The sequence below is a fragment of the Phyllostomus discolor genome, chromosome 2 (assembly GCF_004126475.2).
Source record: "Phyllostomus discolor isolate MPI-MPIP mPhyDis1 chromosome 2, mPhyDis1.pri.v3, whole genome shotgun sequence".
NCBI classification, from domain to species: domain Eukaryota; kingdom Metazoa; phylum Chordata; class Mammalia; order Chiroptera; family Phyllostomidae; genus Phyllostomus; species Phyllostomus discolor.
Window position 1 is genome coordinate 127,805,904 of NC_040904.2, and position 15,982 is coordinate 127,821,885.

General features: G+C 37.5%; 1 protein-coding gene across 2 annotated transcripts in view; it reads left to right on the forward strand.

The window, feature by feature from the left end:
- CEP83 (centrosomal protein 83) overlaps window positions 1–15,868 on the forward strand; it is a 139,520-nt gene extending 123,652 nt beyond the window's left edge. For both annotated transcript variants that reach the window (XM_036018559.1, XM_036018560.1), the window contains exons 14-16: window positions 12,569–12,672; window positions 14,158–14,347; window positions 15,308–15,868. In XM_036018559.1, the coding sequence (XP_035874452.1) occupies window positions 12,569–12,672; window positions 14,158–14,347; window positions 15,308–15,412 (399 nt within the window). In that variant the 3' untranslated portion in view covers window positions 15,413–15,868. The remainder of the gene's footprint in view (window positions 1–12,568; window positions 12,673–14,157; window positions 14,348–15,307) is intronic.
- Window positions 15,869–15,982: the final 114 nt, after the last annotated feature.

The window sequence follows — 15,982 nt, forward strand, 5'->3', positions numbered from 1 at the left end:
AAGCACAAGGTCACCAGTTCAGTTTCTGGTCAAGGGCACATGCCTGGGTTGTGAGTTTGGTCCCCAGTCAGGGCACATGTAAGAGGCAACTGATATCATTTCTCTCACACATCAGTGTTTCTCTCCCTCTCATTCTCCCTCCCTTTCTTTCTCTCTAAAAATAAATAAATGAAATCTTTAAAAAAAATAAAAGTGTTCGTTGAATTTGGTTAGAAGGTGATAAAAGGGGAATCCCAGCTCTGATTCTTCTATCAATATTCTCTTAATTTTTCTACTACTCCTTTGTGTTGTAATGTTTAGAACACTAAGGGATTCATTTGACTGTCCTGTGACTGTACTTGAAAGCTGAAGTCAAAATGAAAGTCAGTCCTTACAGCCCCTTAGTCCTCTCCACTTGCATTTCTTCTAGTAGAACATCATTCTTTTAATCACTTAGGCTTCAGACATTTGGTCCCTCCTGAAGGCTCTCTTCCCCCAAATCTAGTCAATTATTGTATCAGCTTCCTGGGGCTAATTACTAAAACCTGGTCTTTTTTTAATAAGTTGCTTAAAACAATGGAAATTTATCACTGTTCTGGAGGTTGGAAGTCCAAAATCAAAGTGCAGGTAGGGCCGTGCTTCCTCCAAAGGAAAATGTGCTCCATGCCTCCCTCCTAGTCTCTGCTGGCTGTCGGCAGTCCTTGGTGTTCCTTGGCTTTTGGATACATCACTTCGCTCTCTGCATCCGCCTTCACAAGGTGTTATCCTGTGTGCCTATGTCTGTGTCCAAATTTCTCTTTATAAGGACACCATCATACTGCATTTAGGGCCTGTCCTAATCCAGTTTAAGGTCATCTTAACTTGATTATATCTATAAAGACCCTTTTTTCAAGTAAGGTCACTTTGGAGTATTTTCCAACACCACCAACCAATTTTCTAATACTCTGGACACCACCTGGGTGTCCAACAATTCATTTAAATTCTGACACTACATCAGATTCCACAAGTTAAAGGGTTCGATCTTACAGGACTTCCCTCACGTCAGACACTAATTCCTAGGCCACCAGTACTTCTGACCAACTGGCTATAAATTAGGAATTCACATGACTCTCCTTAGGGTTTTTTTTTTTTCAATTTTTTAAATGTATTTTATTGATTATGCTATTACAGTTGTCCCATTTCCCCCCTCCACTCCCCTCTACCCTGTACACCCTCTCCCACCCACTTCCCCCCCATTTAGTTCATGTCCATGTGTCATACTTATAGGTTCTTTAGCTTCTACATTTCCCATATTATTCTTACCTTCCCCCTGTCTGTTTCCTACCTACCATCTATGCTACTTATTCTCTGTACCTTTTCCCCCTCTCTCCTCTTCCCACTCCCCTGTTGCTAACCATCCATGTGATCTCCGTTTCTGTGGTTCTGTTCCTGTTCTAGTTGTTTGCTTAGTTTCTTTTGGTTTTGCTTTAGGTGTGGTTGTTAATAATTGTGAGTTTGCTGTCCTTTTACTATCCATGTTTTTTTTTTTAATCTTCTTATCTTAGATAAGTCCCTCTAACATTTCATAAAATAAGGGCTTGGTGATGATGAACTCCTTTAACTTGACCTTATCTGAGAAGCACTTTATCTGCCCTTACATTCTAAATGAAAGCTTTGCTGGATAGAGTAATCTGGGATATAGGTCCTTGTCTTTCATGACTTGGAATACTTCTTTCCAGCCCCTTCTTGCCTGCAAGGTCTCTTTGGAGAAATCAGCTGACAGTCTGATGGGAACTCCTTTGTAGGTTACTGTCCCCTTATCTCTTGCTGCTTCTGGGATTCTCTCCTTCATTTTTACCTTGGCTAATGTAATTGTGATGTGCCTTGGTGTGTTTCTTCTTGGGTCCAACTTCTTTGGGACTCTCTGAGCTTCCTGGACTTCCTGGAAGTCTATTTCCTTTGCCAGAGTGGGGAAGTTCTCCTTTATTATTTGTTCAAATACATTTTCAATCTGTTGCTCTACCTCTTCCCCTTCTGGTACCCCTATAATTCGGATGTTGGAATGTTTAAAGATGTCCTGGAGGTTACTAAACTTCTCCTCATTTTTTTTGAATTCTTATTTCTTCGTTCTTTCCTGTTTGGTTCTTTCTTTCTTCCTTCCAGTCCACTCTATTGTTTTGAGTCCCAGTTTCCTTCCCATCACCATTGGTTCCCTGTGCATTTTCCTTCATGTCTTTTATGGTAACCTGCATTTTTTCATCTAATTTGTGACCAAAATCAACCAATTCTGTGAGCTTCCTGATCACCGGTGTTTTGAACTGTGCATCTGATAGGTTAGCTATTTCTTGGTTGCTCAAAAGGATGAGTTCTGGGGCACTGATTTGCTCTTCTATTTGGGCCATCTCTCTCTCTCTCTCTTTTTTTTTTTTGGTTTGGTCACTCCTGTTATGGTGAGGGGCGGAGCCTTAGGTGTTCACCAAGGCTGGGCACCCCAGTCCCTAGATTGTGACGTTGTATGTGGGGGTGGGGGCGGGAGGGAACAATGGTGGTAGCTCTGTTCTCCGTGGGACTTCAGTCCCTTCCCTGGGATCCTGGGTTGTGTGCTCTACCCTTCTCCACAATTGCCACCTCACTGGGTCCGCCAGCTGCCACTTGCGCACTCGGGGTCCACCCGCTGTGATCTTGCGTGCCCCAGATGCCTTACATGCTCCTGGTTGCCTTATGCACCCAACTCTCCCTCTTCTCCATGCCTTGACCTGCGCCCGCTGTGCCCAGCTGCTCGTCTTCACCCCTCCTACCGTTCTGGATGAACAGGTCTATTTCAACTTCTTGGCTGTCCGACTACCATTCAGATAAATTTTCTGTCAGTTCTGGGTGTTATTCTGCCTCTAAATTGTTGTTGTTCCAATCTTGGTTGTGCGTGGAGGTACAGTGCATCCACCTATGCCTCCATCTTGGCCAGAAGTCCTTGACTCTCTCCTTAGGTTTGATAATTTGATGGAATATCTCACAGAACTTAGGAAAATATTTTACTTATATTTACCAGTTTATTATAAGGGATACAACTAAGGAACACCAAATAGAAGAGAAGCATAGGACAAGCTGTGTAAGAGGAGAGGTATAGGGGCTTTCATGCCTTCATAGCGAGTCAGTGTGTTCACCAACTTGGAAGCTTTCTGGGCCTCCTTGTTCAAGGGTTTTTAAGGAGGTTAATCTCTGTCCTCCCTTCCAGAAGTAGAGGTTGGGAGTAGGGGCTGGGGCTGAAGGTTCTTATCCTCTTACCCTTGGTCTGTCTGGTGACCAGCACCATCTCGAGGCTCTCTAGGGGCCCTGCCCTAAGTCACCTTGGTAGTCTAAACTCAGGTATGATGGAAAAGGGCTGGTTATGAGAAACAAAAGAACTCCTCTCATGCTGGAAATTATTCCAAGGGTTTTAGAAGCTCTGTGCCAGAAATCTAGGACAAAGATCAAATACATTTATCATATCATAGTTACAGTCTGAGGTTCTGGGTGGACAAGAGTATTTGGGAGACACTATTCAATCCCACACAGTCACTGGAGCATGTGAATTCTTCCTTTATGATGCCTCTCACATTTTCTCCCACCCCATTTCTTTTTATTTCTATTGCTAACATCCTAGCTTAGACTCTCTTCACCACAAGGTTTCTCTGTATTTATTTAGCCAATTTATTCAAGAAATGTATTGAGAACCTACTAGGTACCAGGTAACTTTTATTCACAGGAATACAGAAATCAAGACCCCAGTACTGGGGAGTTTACATTGTAGTGGGTGGGAGACATAGAGTAAAGAAACAAATACATAACAGGTGGAGATATGTGCCAAGAGGAAAGAAGAGGGATAGGAGATGATGCTGTTTTATGTAGGTGGTCAGGAGGGGTTCTCTGGTAAGGTCACATCTGAGCAGAGACCTAAAAGAAAGGAAGGAGGATGGCATGTTTTACATGGAGGGGAAGACGGTTCCTGACAGACAGTGTGAGTGAGTGAAAGAGAAAGTGAGCAGTGTGTTTGGTCTGTAGAAGGAATAAGAGGAGGAAAATTATAGGATGATTCAGTAGCAAGGGGAAAATTGATTTGCAGGAATGATATCCTGTAATAGGCAGAAGTGTCTTAGATTCAGTTCAGAGGTGGGAGGGATAGGAACATAGTGTATCTATGATAACTGGAAAAAAGACAAAATATATCATTAAAATTTATGGTAAATTGACAGAAGTAGTGGAAATGCAGAGAGATTCTCTGCTGACCACTGTTTTCTCAGTGCAAAAAGAATCAGGGTCATCAGCTCAGACTGTGAAGGATGGAGATGTTAGACATTGGAGGAAAGAAAAGAAGTTCTAAGAGAATAGTGTGAGTTAGGGAGAGTGATTGGATTAGGGAAAATTAGTAGGGTTGCCAGGTAGCACGAGGGTCCATTTGAAGTTAGTGATGGTTGATATAAGGTAGACCAGTCAGCATAGTTGTGTGTTTGTCAACCGTGTTCAGCTGTATAGGTCCAGGCATGGTCAGTAGAGAGCTGTGCTTGACAAGGTCGGAGTTTTTCCAGGTGAGTTTGAAGAACAGGGAGACTTGGGTCAAGGTAATGAGGGTGTCTGTAAAGAAATGATTATAGGGAAGGAATCTAAGACATTTATCAGGTCTTTTAGTCAACCAGCCAACCAACCAGTGTTCTTACTACACTCTAGCTCAGTTCCTCGCATGTAGTAAGTGCTTAGTAAATAGTTATTTTTACAGTGATGGGCATGAGGACAACATTGCCGGGAGCCCAGTCTTCAGGAAGCCTCTTTCCACCTGGAAAGAGGTACACCTTACCTCTTAAGGGACAAACTTCAGAATCTATCCTACACACTGATGCCATATGAATCTTCTCAAACAATGCTTTTTACACATCATTTCCCTGCTGGAAAACCTTCAGATGAATCCACATCTCTATAGAATTAGATTCTCCTTAATTCATTTTTTATCCTTTCTAGAAAGCGTGCTCTCCTGATTTTGTGCTTATAGACTGGAATTCCTATTCCAGAAAACCCTATATGTTGTATTACCTCTTTCTCTCTCTGCATATGTGTGTGTGTGTGTGTGTTCCATTAAGATCTGTTGATAATGAAAGAAAAAAATTGTATTATGTTACAGTTTAAATGAGCAATACAAATGGAGAAATATAACTAGATTTTAAGGTTACAGGTTTATATGGTCATATAATAATGAAGTATTAAGCATCACTATCTTCAAAATGTCTTCTATTAATTGAGATAAAATAACTAAAAAGAGTGTATGCTTTTGCTAATGGAATTACAAGATACCCTTATAGACTTTAGGAAATATGTGGATCAGTTCTCCACATGAGAACGAGAAGACTTGGATATAAATATTTCTAAAAATATCTACATGAAGGGTGGAGAAGAATCAGCTATCTTGGAGGTGTGGGAAACCCTAAAGAGGTGAACAAGGCGTTTGGGGTTGCTTTTCCCTTAGTTCACACTGCTGATTCTCTTAGAAGAGACAGCTGAGAAGTGAAGCAAAACTTCTGACGACCTCCCAGACTTGAGGAACAAAAATTGAAGTTCAGAATCTGCCAGAGAGAGGGACTCGGGTTCCTGCTCAGGTGTGCCTTGATTGGGACTCTGAGAGGGTAGGCCTGGCCTTCCAAGCACTGAAGCACGGCTTCAGGTCATCTCGGTCCTTGTAACTAGATTATTTGTCCATTTTGCTAGTGTTCCTAGTTGACTGAAAGACAAATGTAAATCTACCTTAAGGGAAAATAACGCTGTAGGCTTTAAGTTACTTTCCCAATTTTTTATATGTGATATGCAGCTCTAAATAAAAAATGTAGAGACCAAAATCCAAAACACTGACAGCACCAAATACTGGCAAGTATTTGAACAAGAGGAATTCTCGTTCACTGCTGGTGGGATTACAGAATGGTACAGCCATTTTGGAAGACGCTTTGGCAATTCTCCCAAAGCTAAACATGGTCTTACTGTGCAGTCCGGCAGTCATGCTCCTGGGTATTGAAATGAGTTGAAAACTTACGTTCACATCAAAAAACTGCACACAAATGTTTATAGCAGCTTTATTCATCATTGCCAAAACTTAGAATCAACCAAGATGTCTTTCAATAGGTGAATGGATAAAAAAAGTCTGTGTTATATCAAATAATGGAATATTATTCTGTGATAAAAAGAAATGAGCTATTAAGCAACCCATACAAAGATACGGAGGAACCTTGAATGTATATTGCTAAGGGAAAGAAGCCAGTCTGAAAAGACTACATTCTGTGTGATTTCAACTATATGACATTTTGGAAAAGCCAAAACTATGGAGACAGAAGAAAAGAATTTGTAGTTACCAGGGGTAGTGGCATGTGGATGCTAGGGATGGATGAACAGGTAAAGCACAGGGATTTTTAGGGTAGTGAAGTTATTCTGTATGATACTGTAATAGTGGGTCTAGGACATTGTGCATGTGACAAAACCCACAGAACTGTACAGCCCAGAATGAAACATAATGTAAACTGTGTATGTTAATTAATAATAATGTATCAATGTTGGTTCATCAATTTTAACAATTGTACCACACCAATAAGGTGCTAATGGGGAAGCTGAGTTAAGGGAGAGAATATATGTGGCCTTTCTCATCATGTTAAATTTTTCTATAAACCTAAAACTGTTCCAAGTCTGTGAATAATAAATAAATAAATAATAATAATAATAATAATAATAATAATAATACCCAGCCACATGACAAAATAAGATAACATCAAAAATCAAGAGAAATAACAACCAACATAGAGACCCTCCCTTAAGGAGGTCTAGGTGATGGAATTACCCGATACAGCCTTTAAAATTACCATGTTATATATACTCAGAAATAAAAGGAAAGCTTCAGAATTGTAACAGAAAACTGAAAAGTATTAAAAAACAGTAAGTTTAGAACTAAAAAACATAACTGAAATATGAACTCAGTGGTTAGATTTAACAGCAGGCATTATCATCACCAAGATATGAGCAGAAATCAATGATACAGAAAATCCACAATAGACAAAATTTTAAAATGCTAAGAGTTGATTATTTTTTAAAGATTGATAAAATGGATAAAGCCGTAGTCTCATTCTTCCCAAATTCCCCAGAGATAGGTAGCTAGGTGTGTAGGTCAGTAGGTAGGTAGGTAAACACGAATGAACAATATCTTGAATGAAAAAAGGATATCATTAAATATATATTACAAATATTAAACAAAAGGATATTAGAAAAACAACTATACTAATTAATTATGCAGTTTAGATGAAATGATGAAATGAATAGATTTCTCAAAGAACATCTTAACAAATACAAGAAGAATTAGAAAATCTGAATAGTCCTGTATCTGTTAAGAAATGGAATCCTTAATTTAAAACTTTCTGTACAGAAAATGCCTGATGCATTTGGCTTCCCTGATAAATCTTCTAAATACTAAAGGAGGAAATAATATAATTCTTAACACAAACTCTCCCAGGTAATAGAAAAGAAAAATAATCCACACTTATTTTATGAGGTTAGAACCTGATATAATTATTATCATGAAAGAGAATTACATCACAAACTTAGATGTAAAAATCTTAAATATTAGTAAACTGAATCTAGTGATAAATGAAGATGGTAATATATCATGAGCATGTAGGGTTTAGCCTAGTATTATAAGGTGGCTTCACATTCAAAATTAATCATTGTAATTCAACACCCTAATAGAACAAAGAAGAAGTATTGTGATCATCCTAATAGAGACAGAAAAACAATTTAACAAAATTTAACACTCTTTCATGAGAAAAACTCCTATTCAAATAGGAATAGAAGAGATGTATCTACAAACATCATACTTACTGCTTAAATATTCATTGCCTCCCCCTACCTACCCTGCCAAGTTCAGGAACAAAGCAAGTATGTTCACTATCACCATTTAGTTCGACATTTTATTGGAAGGACTAGCTAGTGTAATAAGCCAAGAAAAAGAAACAAAATGTATAAAATTGGAAAAAAAATAAAATAATCATTCACAGATGATATCATTATATACAAGTAAAAACACAAATCTATCAAACTATTAAAGTTAATATGTGCAATTTAAAGATTGCTGGGAAAAAGTCAGGTAACAGAAAACATCAGTTATCTTTTTTGGTTATCCTATTTATTTTTATTATTTTTAACAATTCTGTAAAAATAACTAAATTTAAGTGTTCATGAATAATTTTACTATACTTGCCATCTTAGGCTATTACAGAGCACAATAATTTTTTTGTTATATTTGACATATAACATTATATTAGTTTCAGGTATGCAGCACAGTGATTCAATATTTGTATACACAGAAACTACTTGATTTTTGATGGGGTTACATCCTGATAAACCTGTTATAAGTCAAAAATATCAAAAGTCAGAAATTCATTTAATACATCATAGCTTAGCCTAGCCTACCTTAAACATGCTCAGAACACTTACATTAGCCTTTGGTTGGGTAAAGTCATCTAAAACAAAGCCTATTTTATAATAAAGTGTTGAATCTCATGTAATTTATTATGCGTATTGCTTCTGCACCATTGTAAAGTTTAAAAATAATAAGTCAAACCATTGTAAGCTGAGGACCATCTGTTGTGACGTCGTCACTGCAGTAAGTTGAGTTAGTACTCATTGCTACACATAGTTAGGAAGTTTTTTCTTCTTGTGATGAGAACTTTAAGATCCACTCTCTTATCAACTTTAAACTGTACAATACAGTGTTATTAATTATAATCACTGTGCTGTACATACCTTCTTGTGACTTATTTTATAACTAGAAGTTTGTACCTTTAACCCCCTTGACCAATTCCATGTGCCTCCCACCCCTGCCACTGGCAACCACCAATCTGTTTTCTGTATTTGTGAGTTCAGGGTTTCTTTTTTTTTTTCATTTTAAATTTCACAACATATGAGGTCATATGTTACTTCATCTCTCTCTGTCTGGCTTATTTTACTTAGCATAATGCTCTTAACGTCCATCAGTGTTGTCTCAAATGTCAAGATTTTCTTTTGTGTGGCTGAATAATACTCCAGTGTGTGTGTATGTATCTCACATTTTCGTGTTAATTTATTAATAGACATTGAGGTTTCTTCTATTTCTTGGCTGTTTTAAACCATGCTGTAGTGAGCATAGGGTACCTGTATCTTTTTTGAGTTAGTGTTTTGTTTTCTTCAGATAAATACCCAGAAGTGGAATTGCTGGAACATATGGCAATTCAATATTTAATTTTTTTAAACCTCCATACTGTTTTCCACAGTGGCTGCACCAGTTTACGTTCCCACCAGTAGTGCACAGGATTCCATTTTCTCCACATCCTTGCCAACACTTACTGTTTCTTGTTTTTTGATTCTTAGCCATTCAAACAGGCGTGAGGTGATATCTTATGTGTTTTTGATTTGCATTTCCCTGATGACCACTATCTTCACATACACAACAAACATCAGAAAATAAGATGTTTACCATTTATACTATCATTTAAAAAAACAATATATTTAGGAGCAAATCTAGCAAAAGATGTGTAAGACTTCTACATTGAAAACTACAAATGTTGCTAAGAAAAATTAAAGAAGGCCTAGATTAAAAAAAAAAAAAACTATAGGATGTTCATGATTTGGAAGAGTCAATATTATTAAGATGTCAGTTCTTCCCAGATTAGTGTGTAGATTGAGTGTAATCCTAATCATAGCCTCAGCAGTTCTTGTGGAAATTGGAAAGTAGATTCTAAAAAGCATATGAAAGTACCACGGAGTGGAATAACGAAGGCAATTTAAAAGAATAACAACAAAGGTGGAGGAGTTACACTATTAGATATTAAGACTCATTATAAGCTGCAGTAATGAAAACAGTGTGGTATTGGTGTAAGGATAGACAAATTGACTGACAGAACAGAAGAGAGACCAGAAATAGACCCACAAGAATGTGAACACCTGCTTTACCACACAGTACCACCGAATTTCAATAGGGAAAAGATGGTCCTTTTTAACAAAGTATGCTGAGTCAGTTGGTTATCCTTAACCAACCTTATTAGATTAAAAATGAACCACAGATCGAAATGGGAAAAGTTAAAAATATTAAGCTGCTAGAAGAAAACTTGGGGAGGAAATCTTAAGATCTTGGTATAAATAAAGATTTCTTAAAATAGGGCATAAAAAACACTAACCATAAAAGGTATGGTTGATAATTTGGATTTTATTAAAATTAAGGACTTTTTTAAAAAATAAAATGATGTCCTTAAAAGAAAGAAAGAAACTATTATCACAGACTTCGAGAATGTTAATCTGCAGTGCATACAGGGTGGGGCAAAAGTAGGTTTAAAGTTGTTTGTGTGGAGAATAGTACAATAATAAATAATAAATTGTCTGCATACTCACAACTGTAAACCTACTTTTGTCCCTCCCTGTGTATCTGACAAGGATTCTTATTCTGAATACATAAAGAACTCCAACAAATCAATAAACAGATTACTCAAAAAAATTTAACAGGCAAAAGACTAGGAGGCCATTTCTAAAAAAAGGTGTATCTAGATGGCCAGTGTGCGTAAACACCCTGATTAGACAGCAAGAAAATGTAAATTGGAACTACATTGACATTCTCTTCTATTCCACCAGAACAGCTAAAATTTAAAGACTGACCATAGCAAGTGTGAACAAGGATGTAGAACAGTAGGAACTCTCATGTAATTAGTAGAACCACGTAAGAAAACTGGCAATATTTATGGAAGCTAAAACATGCATACTCTGACTCACTCCTAGGTGTATACTTAAGAGAAATGAGTACATATATCCACCAATACATGTTCCAGAACGTTCATAGAAACTTAATTCATAATAGTCTCAAAATGAAAACATTCAAATTTCCCTAAGTAGGAGAGTGTATAAAATGTGGCACATCTGAAATGGATGACCGAATAACAATGGGAAAGCACTGTGATAGGTACTGGGTACTTTGAGTAGTCATACAGATAAAGTGTTGGATGACAACATAAAGTCCAGTTACAAAAGGGAATGATTTCCTTTCTTGACATGGGTGGGTGGGTGGATGGATAGGCAGAGTACTAAATTACCCATAAATGTATAAATGTATACTTGTGGTTAAGGACAGAAGAGTAATTCCTTTGCTGGAGTGACAAGCTTGGGTGCTGGGGGATGCGAAGTGGTGGGAAGTATAGGAAGGAATGCCCATAGCAGTGTTAGTTCCCAACTGGAAACAACCAAGGTGACCCTTAACAGTGGACTGGGTCAAATAATAAATTATGCAATATTCATTAGTAGAACACAGTATGCAGCAATGAATGAACTATACCTATAAGCAGTAGCATGAGTAATTCTCACAATATTGATTGAAAGAAAAAAGCCATTTGAGAACGTAAACTGATTCTATTCATATGAAGTTCAAAAATAGGCAAAACTATACTATAGCTTTGGAAGTGAAGTAGTCGGCTACCTTTTCAGAGGACAGAGGGGATAGAGATTGAAAAAGGAAGGGAGGGGCACTTCGGGTTTAGTAGTGCTATTAATCTATGAGGTCAAAGCACCAGCATTTGCTTTTGGTTTTACGTTTGCCTTACATTTATGTTCTGTGCATTTTTCTGTAAACCTGTTACAGTGACAACAACAACAAAAAAGTAAGGAAACAAATGCCTAAAAGGTCTGCCTGCAGCTACTAAAGGATATGCAGCATAATAGGTGTTTTCCTGTAAAAAACAGCTTGTTTACAGAACTGAAAAATAATCTTATTTTTTTCATATACTGCCTTTGCATTATATATGGATTTTCCATATTAAAAAGCTTTCCCTTTATAAAGTTTACTTCCTAATTTTTTAAGTATTCCGAAAAGCACACTTTTAAATGGAAACATGCCCATAATTTCTCTTAGCTTTCTGATCCTTTAACTTACTGCTTTGGTAGCAGTTTATCAATTGCAAACCTTTATGCTTTTAAGTTTTGTTTTAGGGTTTTTTTTGAAAACACACAATACCTTATGTGAAAATGAAGAGCTCATGATTCCTTATGAGGTAGCAGGTAAAGTCATACGTAAAATTTGACTCCTTCCCTTTTTAGGTTTTGTTATTAGCAGCAGTGTAGTTTTGTTTTTTTTTTTTTTTTAAGGTTCCATTCATTTATTTTTTAGAGAGGGAAGGGAGGGAGGGAGGGGGAGAGAGAGAGAAACATCAATGTGCGGTCACTGGGAGCCGTGGCCTACAACCCAGGCATGCGCCCTGACTGGGAATCGAACCTGTGACACTGTGGTTCACAGCCTGCGCTCAATCCACTGAGCCATGCCAGCCAGGGCAGCAGTGTAATTTTTGATACCAGTTTTCTTGCTCAGCATTCATAACAATTCTGTTTGTCATGTTGAGGGTATGAGGTAGATCTGTGGTTTATTACCTTTGCCATTTTCAGTAAGAATCGTATCTACTAATCTTGATTCCTAGCCGTGACTGAAAATATTCATCTCTAAATAAAATTGTTTTGGCGAGTAAAATATTCACCATTATATAGTTATGTTCAAATAGGAAGGAAACTGTGTATTCACATACTTGCTCATATTGTTTTTTTCTAGAGAAAATCTCTTCATGAAAACAAGTTGAAGAGACTGCAGGAGAAAATAGAAGTCTTGGAAGCAAAGAAAGAAGAATTGGAAACAGAAAATCAGGTGTTAAATAGGTAATGTGTTTGTATGTATATATCCCCCATGTGGTTATTTTGGTATCATAGAACTTTGTTTCTGGGCATTATGCACTTAGTTTTCTTTTAAAATATACATTTAAAAGAATTCTCAAACTATTCATTATACTCCTAATTCATTCCTCCCCCCACCCTTCACACACTGAATGTTCCTTCAAACCTGAAGGTAGCTGACACGGGCCAGTGTTTGTGTTACGGTTGGGGCTGACGGGAAGGGTCATGGCTGGCTTTGGTAGCCAGGGGCGGTGTGAGTTCTTGCTGCTGCGACAGGGCAGTTGCAGTGATCACATAGTAAGTTCTAAAACTGTGGCTGCCACTTTGAATGAAAGATTAGTTTTTGGTTTGTTGTGAAACAACATTAGAGGGCTATGACTTGCAGTTTTTTTACTTACATCGAAGCACAGCTAGTAAACTTCATCACCATTTTTGAGCAGAGAAGATTTCCCATATTAAATTAATGGTAGTGGCATTGATGACACATTTGATTCAAGTCAATAAAAAAACTTTGCAAATTCAGCTAATTAGTGGTAGCCCTTCAGCATTTAGACAGCATCAAATTCTTCTGCAATGGAAATTGTCTATAATATCAAGCAGTGATGTTTTAAAATGTGTTCTGGCTTTCTTGAGTATAATCGCCAAAATGTGAATAGTTGTTATTTTATAACAACCAAGAGGTTTCTAGACTGTGGAATTAATGCCAACTTTATAATCCTGTTCCAAAGTTAGATGCCACCAAGTTCATTCTAAAACAAAACTCAACTTACTACCTCTTTCATGATCATTAATTTTGAAATACTATCAGTTCAAGACTGGGCAGCTGTGGCACAGGTCATCTCGCACTTTGAGAGGCTGGGAAACGGTGTGGTTACCGGTGTGGTTGATGGTCAGGAAGTTCGTGTCCGAAAGGTGGTCCATGAAGGCCTGAGGAGTTCTTTTATCCACGCCCTGTTTTCCCTGATGTTGGGACTTTGCTTCTGTCATTAAGCTACATTTTTAAAAAATAGGTTGAACAATATGAAATTCCCAATATTTGACCATAGTTTACCTAAAAAAAGGTCAGTTGAATAAGATTCAACCTGGTGTTTTTCTGTATGTGTTCAATCCCTTCCATAAATAAGCCGCCCTTGGGGCTCAGTTGCCTCCTTTCAGTTTCAGGGTTCGTGGGTTGGGGGAGTGGAGGAGAAACGAAAATATAAGTATCAAGAGATTTTTGATTAATTGGCAAATAAAACTTCAAAATGAGCTGGCAGCCTGCAATACAATGGTAACAAGAATACATATAATTAAGATGTCATTTCATATTTCTGTTTTTATTTCTTGATAAACAGAATTTTATAGATATTATATACCAATAAGCCTTATAATTTAGGAATCCTTCTCTTCCTCTTTAAACTTCTGTGATCCTAGTGTTCAATAGAGTATAACTGTATTAAAGAACAGAAACACTTTTTATTTCTTTTCAAGACAAAATGTTCCATTTGAAGAATATACAAGGCTTCGAAAAAGACTAAAGGATATACAGAGAAGACATAATGAATTTCGAAGTTTAATTTTGGTTCCCAACATACCTCCAACAGCATCTGCCAATCCTGCCAGCTTTCAGTCATCGGCCCTGGTCCCAGGCATGGAACTGGCCTTTCCTCCCCATATGCAGGTATGAGCATTTCTTTTAGGGCAGAAGTTAGGCAAATGTTTCCCTAAGTTTTTACCTGTTAACACAGGAAAAAACTCAAATCTTTCTTTACTAGAGAAATTTGCTGAGAAGCAAAATCGATATGAATCTATTCTATTTTCTAGTGATGGTGCTAGGGATAAAATCTTCTATTAAGCAATTAAAAAGGAATCAGATTGATGAATGTTTTGAGTAATCTGAAGTTTGTAGCTCACTCATATACTACTACTACCACGCATTGACTAATGCACTGTGCTGTGCATTTTCTATACAATGTTTTATTTAATCCTAATGAAACATGCTTTAAGGAAAGGTATTATTATTTCAAATTTACAGATTATAAAACTGAATCAGAGAGGGGAAGTGACTTTCCTAAGTTCATAGCTGATAATCGACAGAGTTGAGTTTCAACCTATATGTCTGATTCTAAAACCTGGGCTAATTCTCTACTGTATGAAGTCCTTGAGATATTGAAGGAATCAGATTAGTTGGGTGATTTTCAGAAGAGAACTATTAATAAGTAATTACATGTTATAATGCTGTAAGACTTTAGTCACTGAACTGAATCTCAGACCAAGTGCTGTCTTTATAATAAACTATTCAACTCCAGTCTTGCTAGCAAGTTGTCATGTAAATGCACCTAGGCCCTGCATGATTAGTTTCTAAGTCACTTCCTAGTGAATTTTACACTAGAGAAGGACAGATCTGTGGTTTTGCTTGAGGCTAGAACTAGAGGCAGGAGAGCAGCGGGACTGGTGGGTAGTCGGGGAGCCGCCTGCTCTCAGACCGCTCCAGTGGCCGTCCTTTCCCTGCTGGAGGTGCAGGCCTGAGGGACAGAGGATCGAGGCTGCTGCCCAAGTTGTTTTCCCAATTTTTCTAAGTCTCTTTTTCTGAACCTTTTCTGTGTTCCCCCCGCCCCCACTCTTTTTCTCTGCTTTTAAGGAGGAACAGCATCAAAGGGAACTCTCTCTACTTCGGAAACGACTAGAAGAACTAGAAACAACACAAAGAAAACAACTAGAGGAACTCGGGTCATCTGGGGAATGATGTTTTTTGGAGAAAAGGCAGATCAAAAGGAATGAAATCAGTGACTCAATAAAGCTTGAAGTTTTAACCCATGTGGCATTTACATACTTTATTACTGTTGGCCAAACCCTTGTGTTTACCTCAAGAAAAGGTAACAGCTGTACGCTGTATTGCGTGCATGTCAGGATTTTAGAATTACACTAACGACAAGTGAAGCATTAACACAGCTTCAGAGACATTTAAAGCATTTATTGACAGCCCTTTGAAAATGTTAAAAATAAAAGGAACACATTTACTTAGGGAATCCAATTTTAAAATTATTTTATTAATTTTATTTGGTTGAATTTTGGGGGCATCTTGCCTGAAATATGCCCTTGTCGAACGAAGTCCTTCTTCCTCTTCGAGATGCTTGGCAAAAATGGGGTCAGGAAACATTTTCCAGTTTACTGTACAAGAGTTACAAACCTCTAGTTCTTGAAAAAAGATGATGATTTAAAGATCAGCATAAAAAAATACAACTTAAAGGTATCTAAATGTAAAACACTACCTTTTCTAAAATCTCTGTGCACATAATTTATTAAAGAGCTTAAT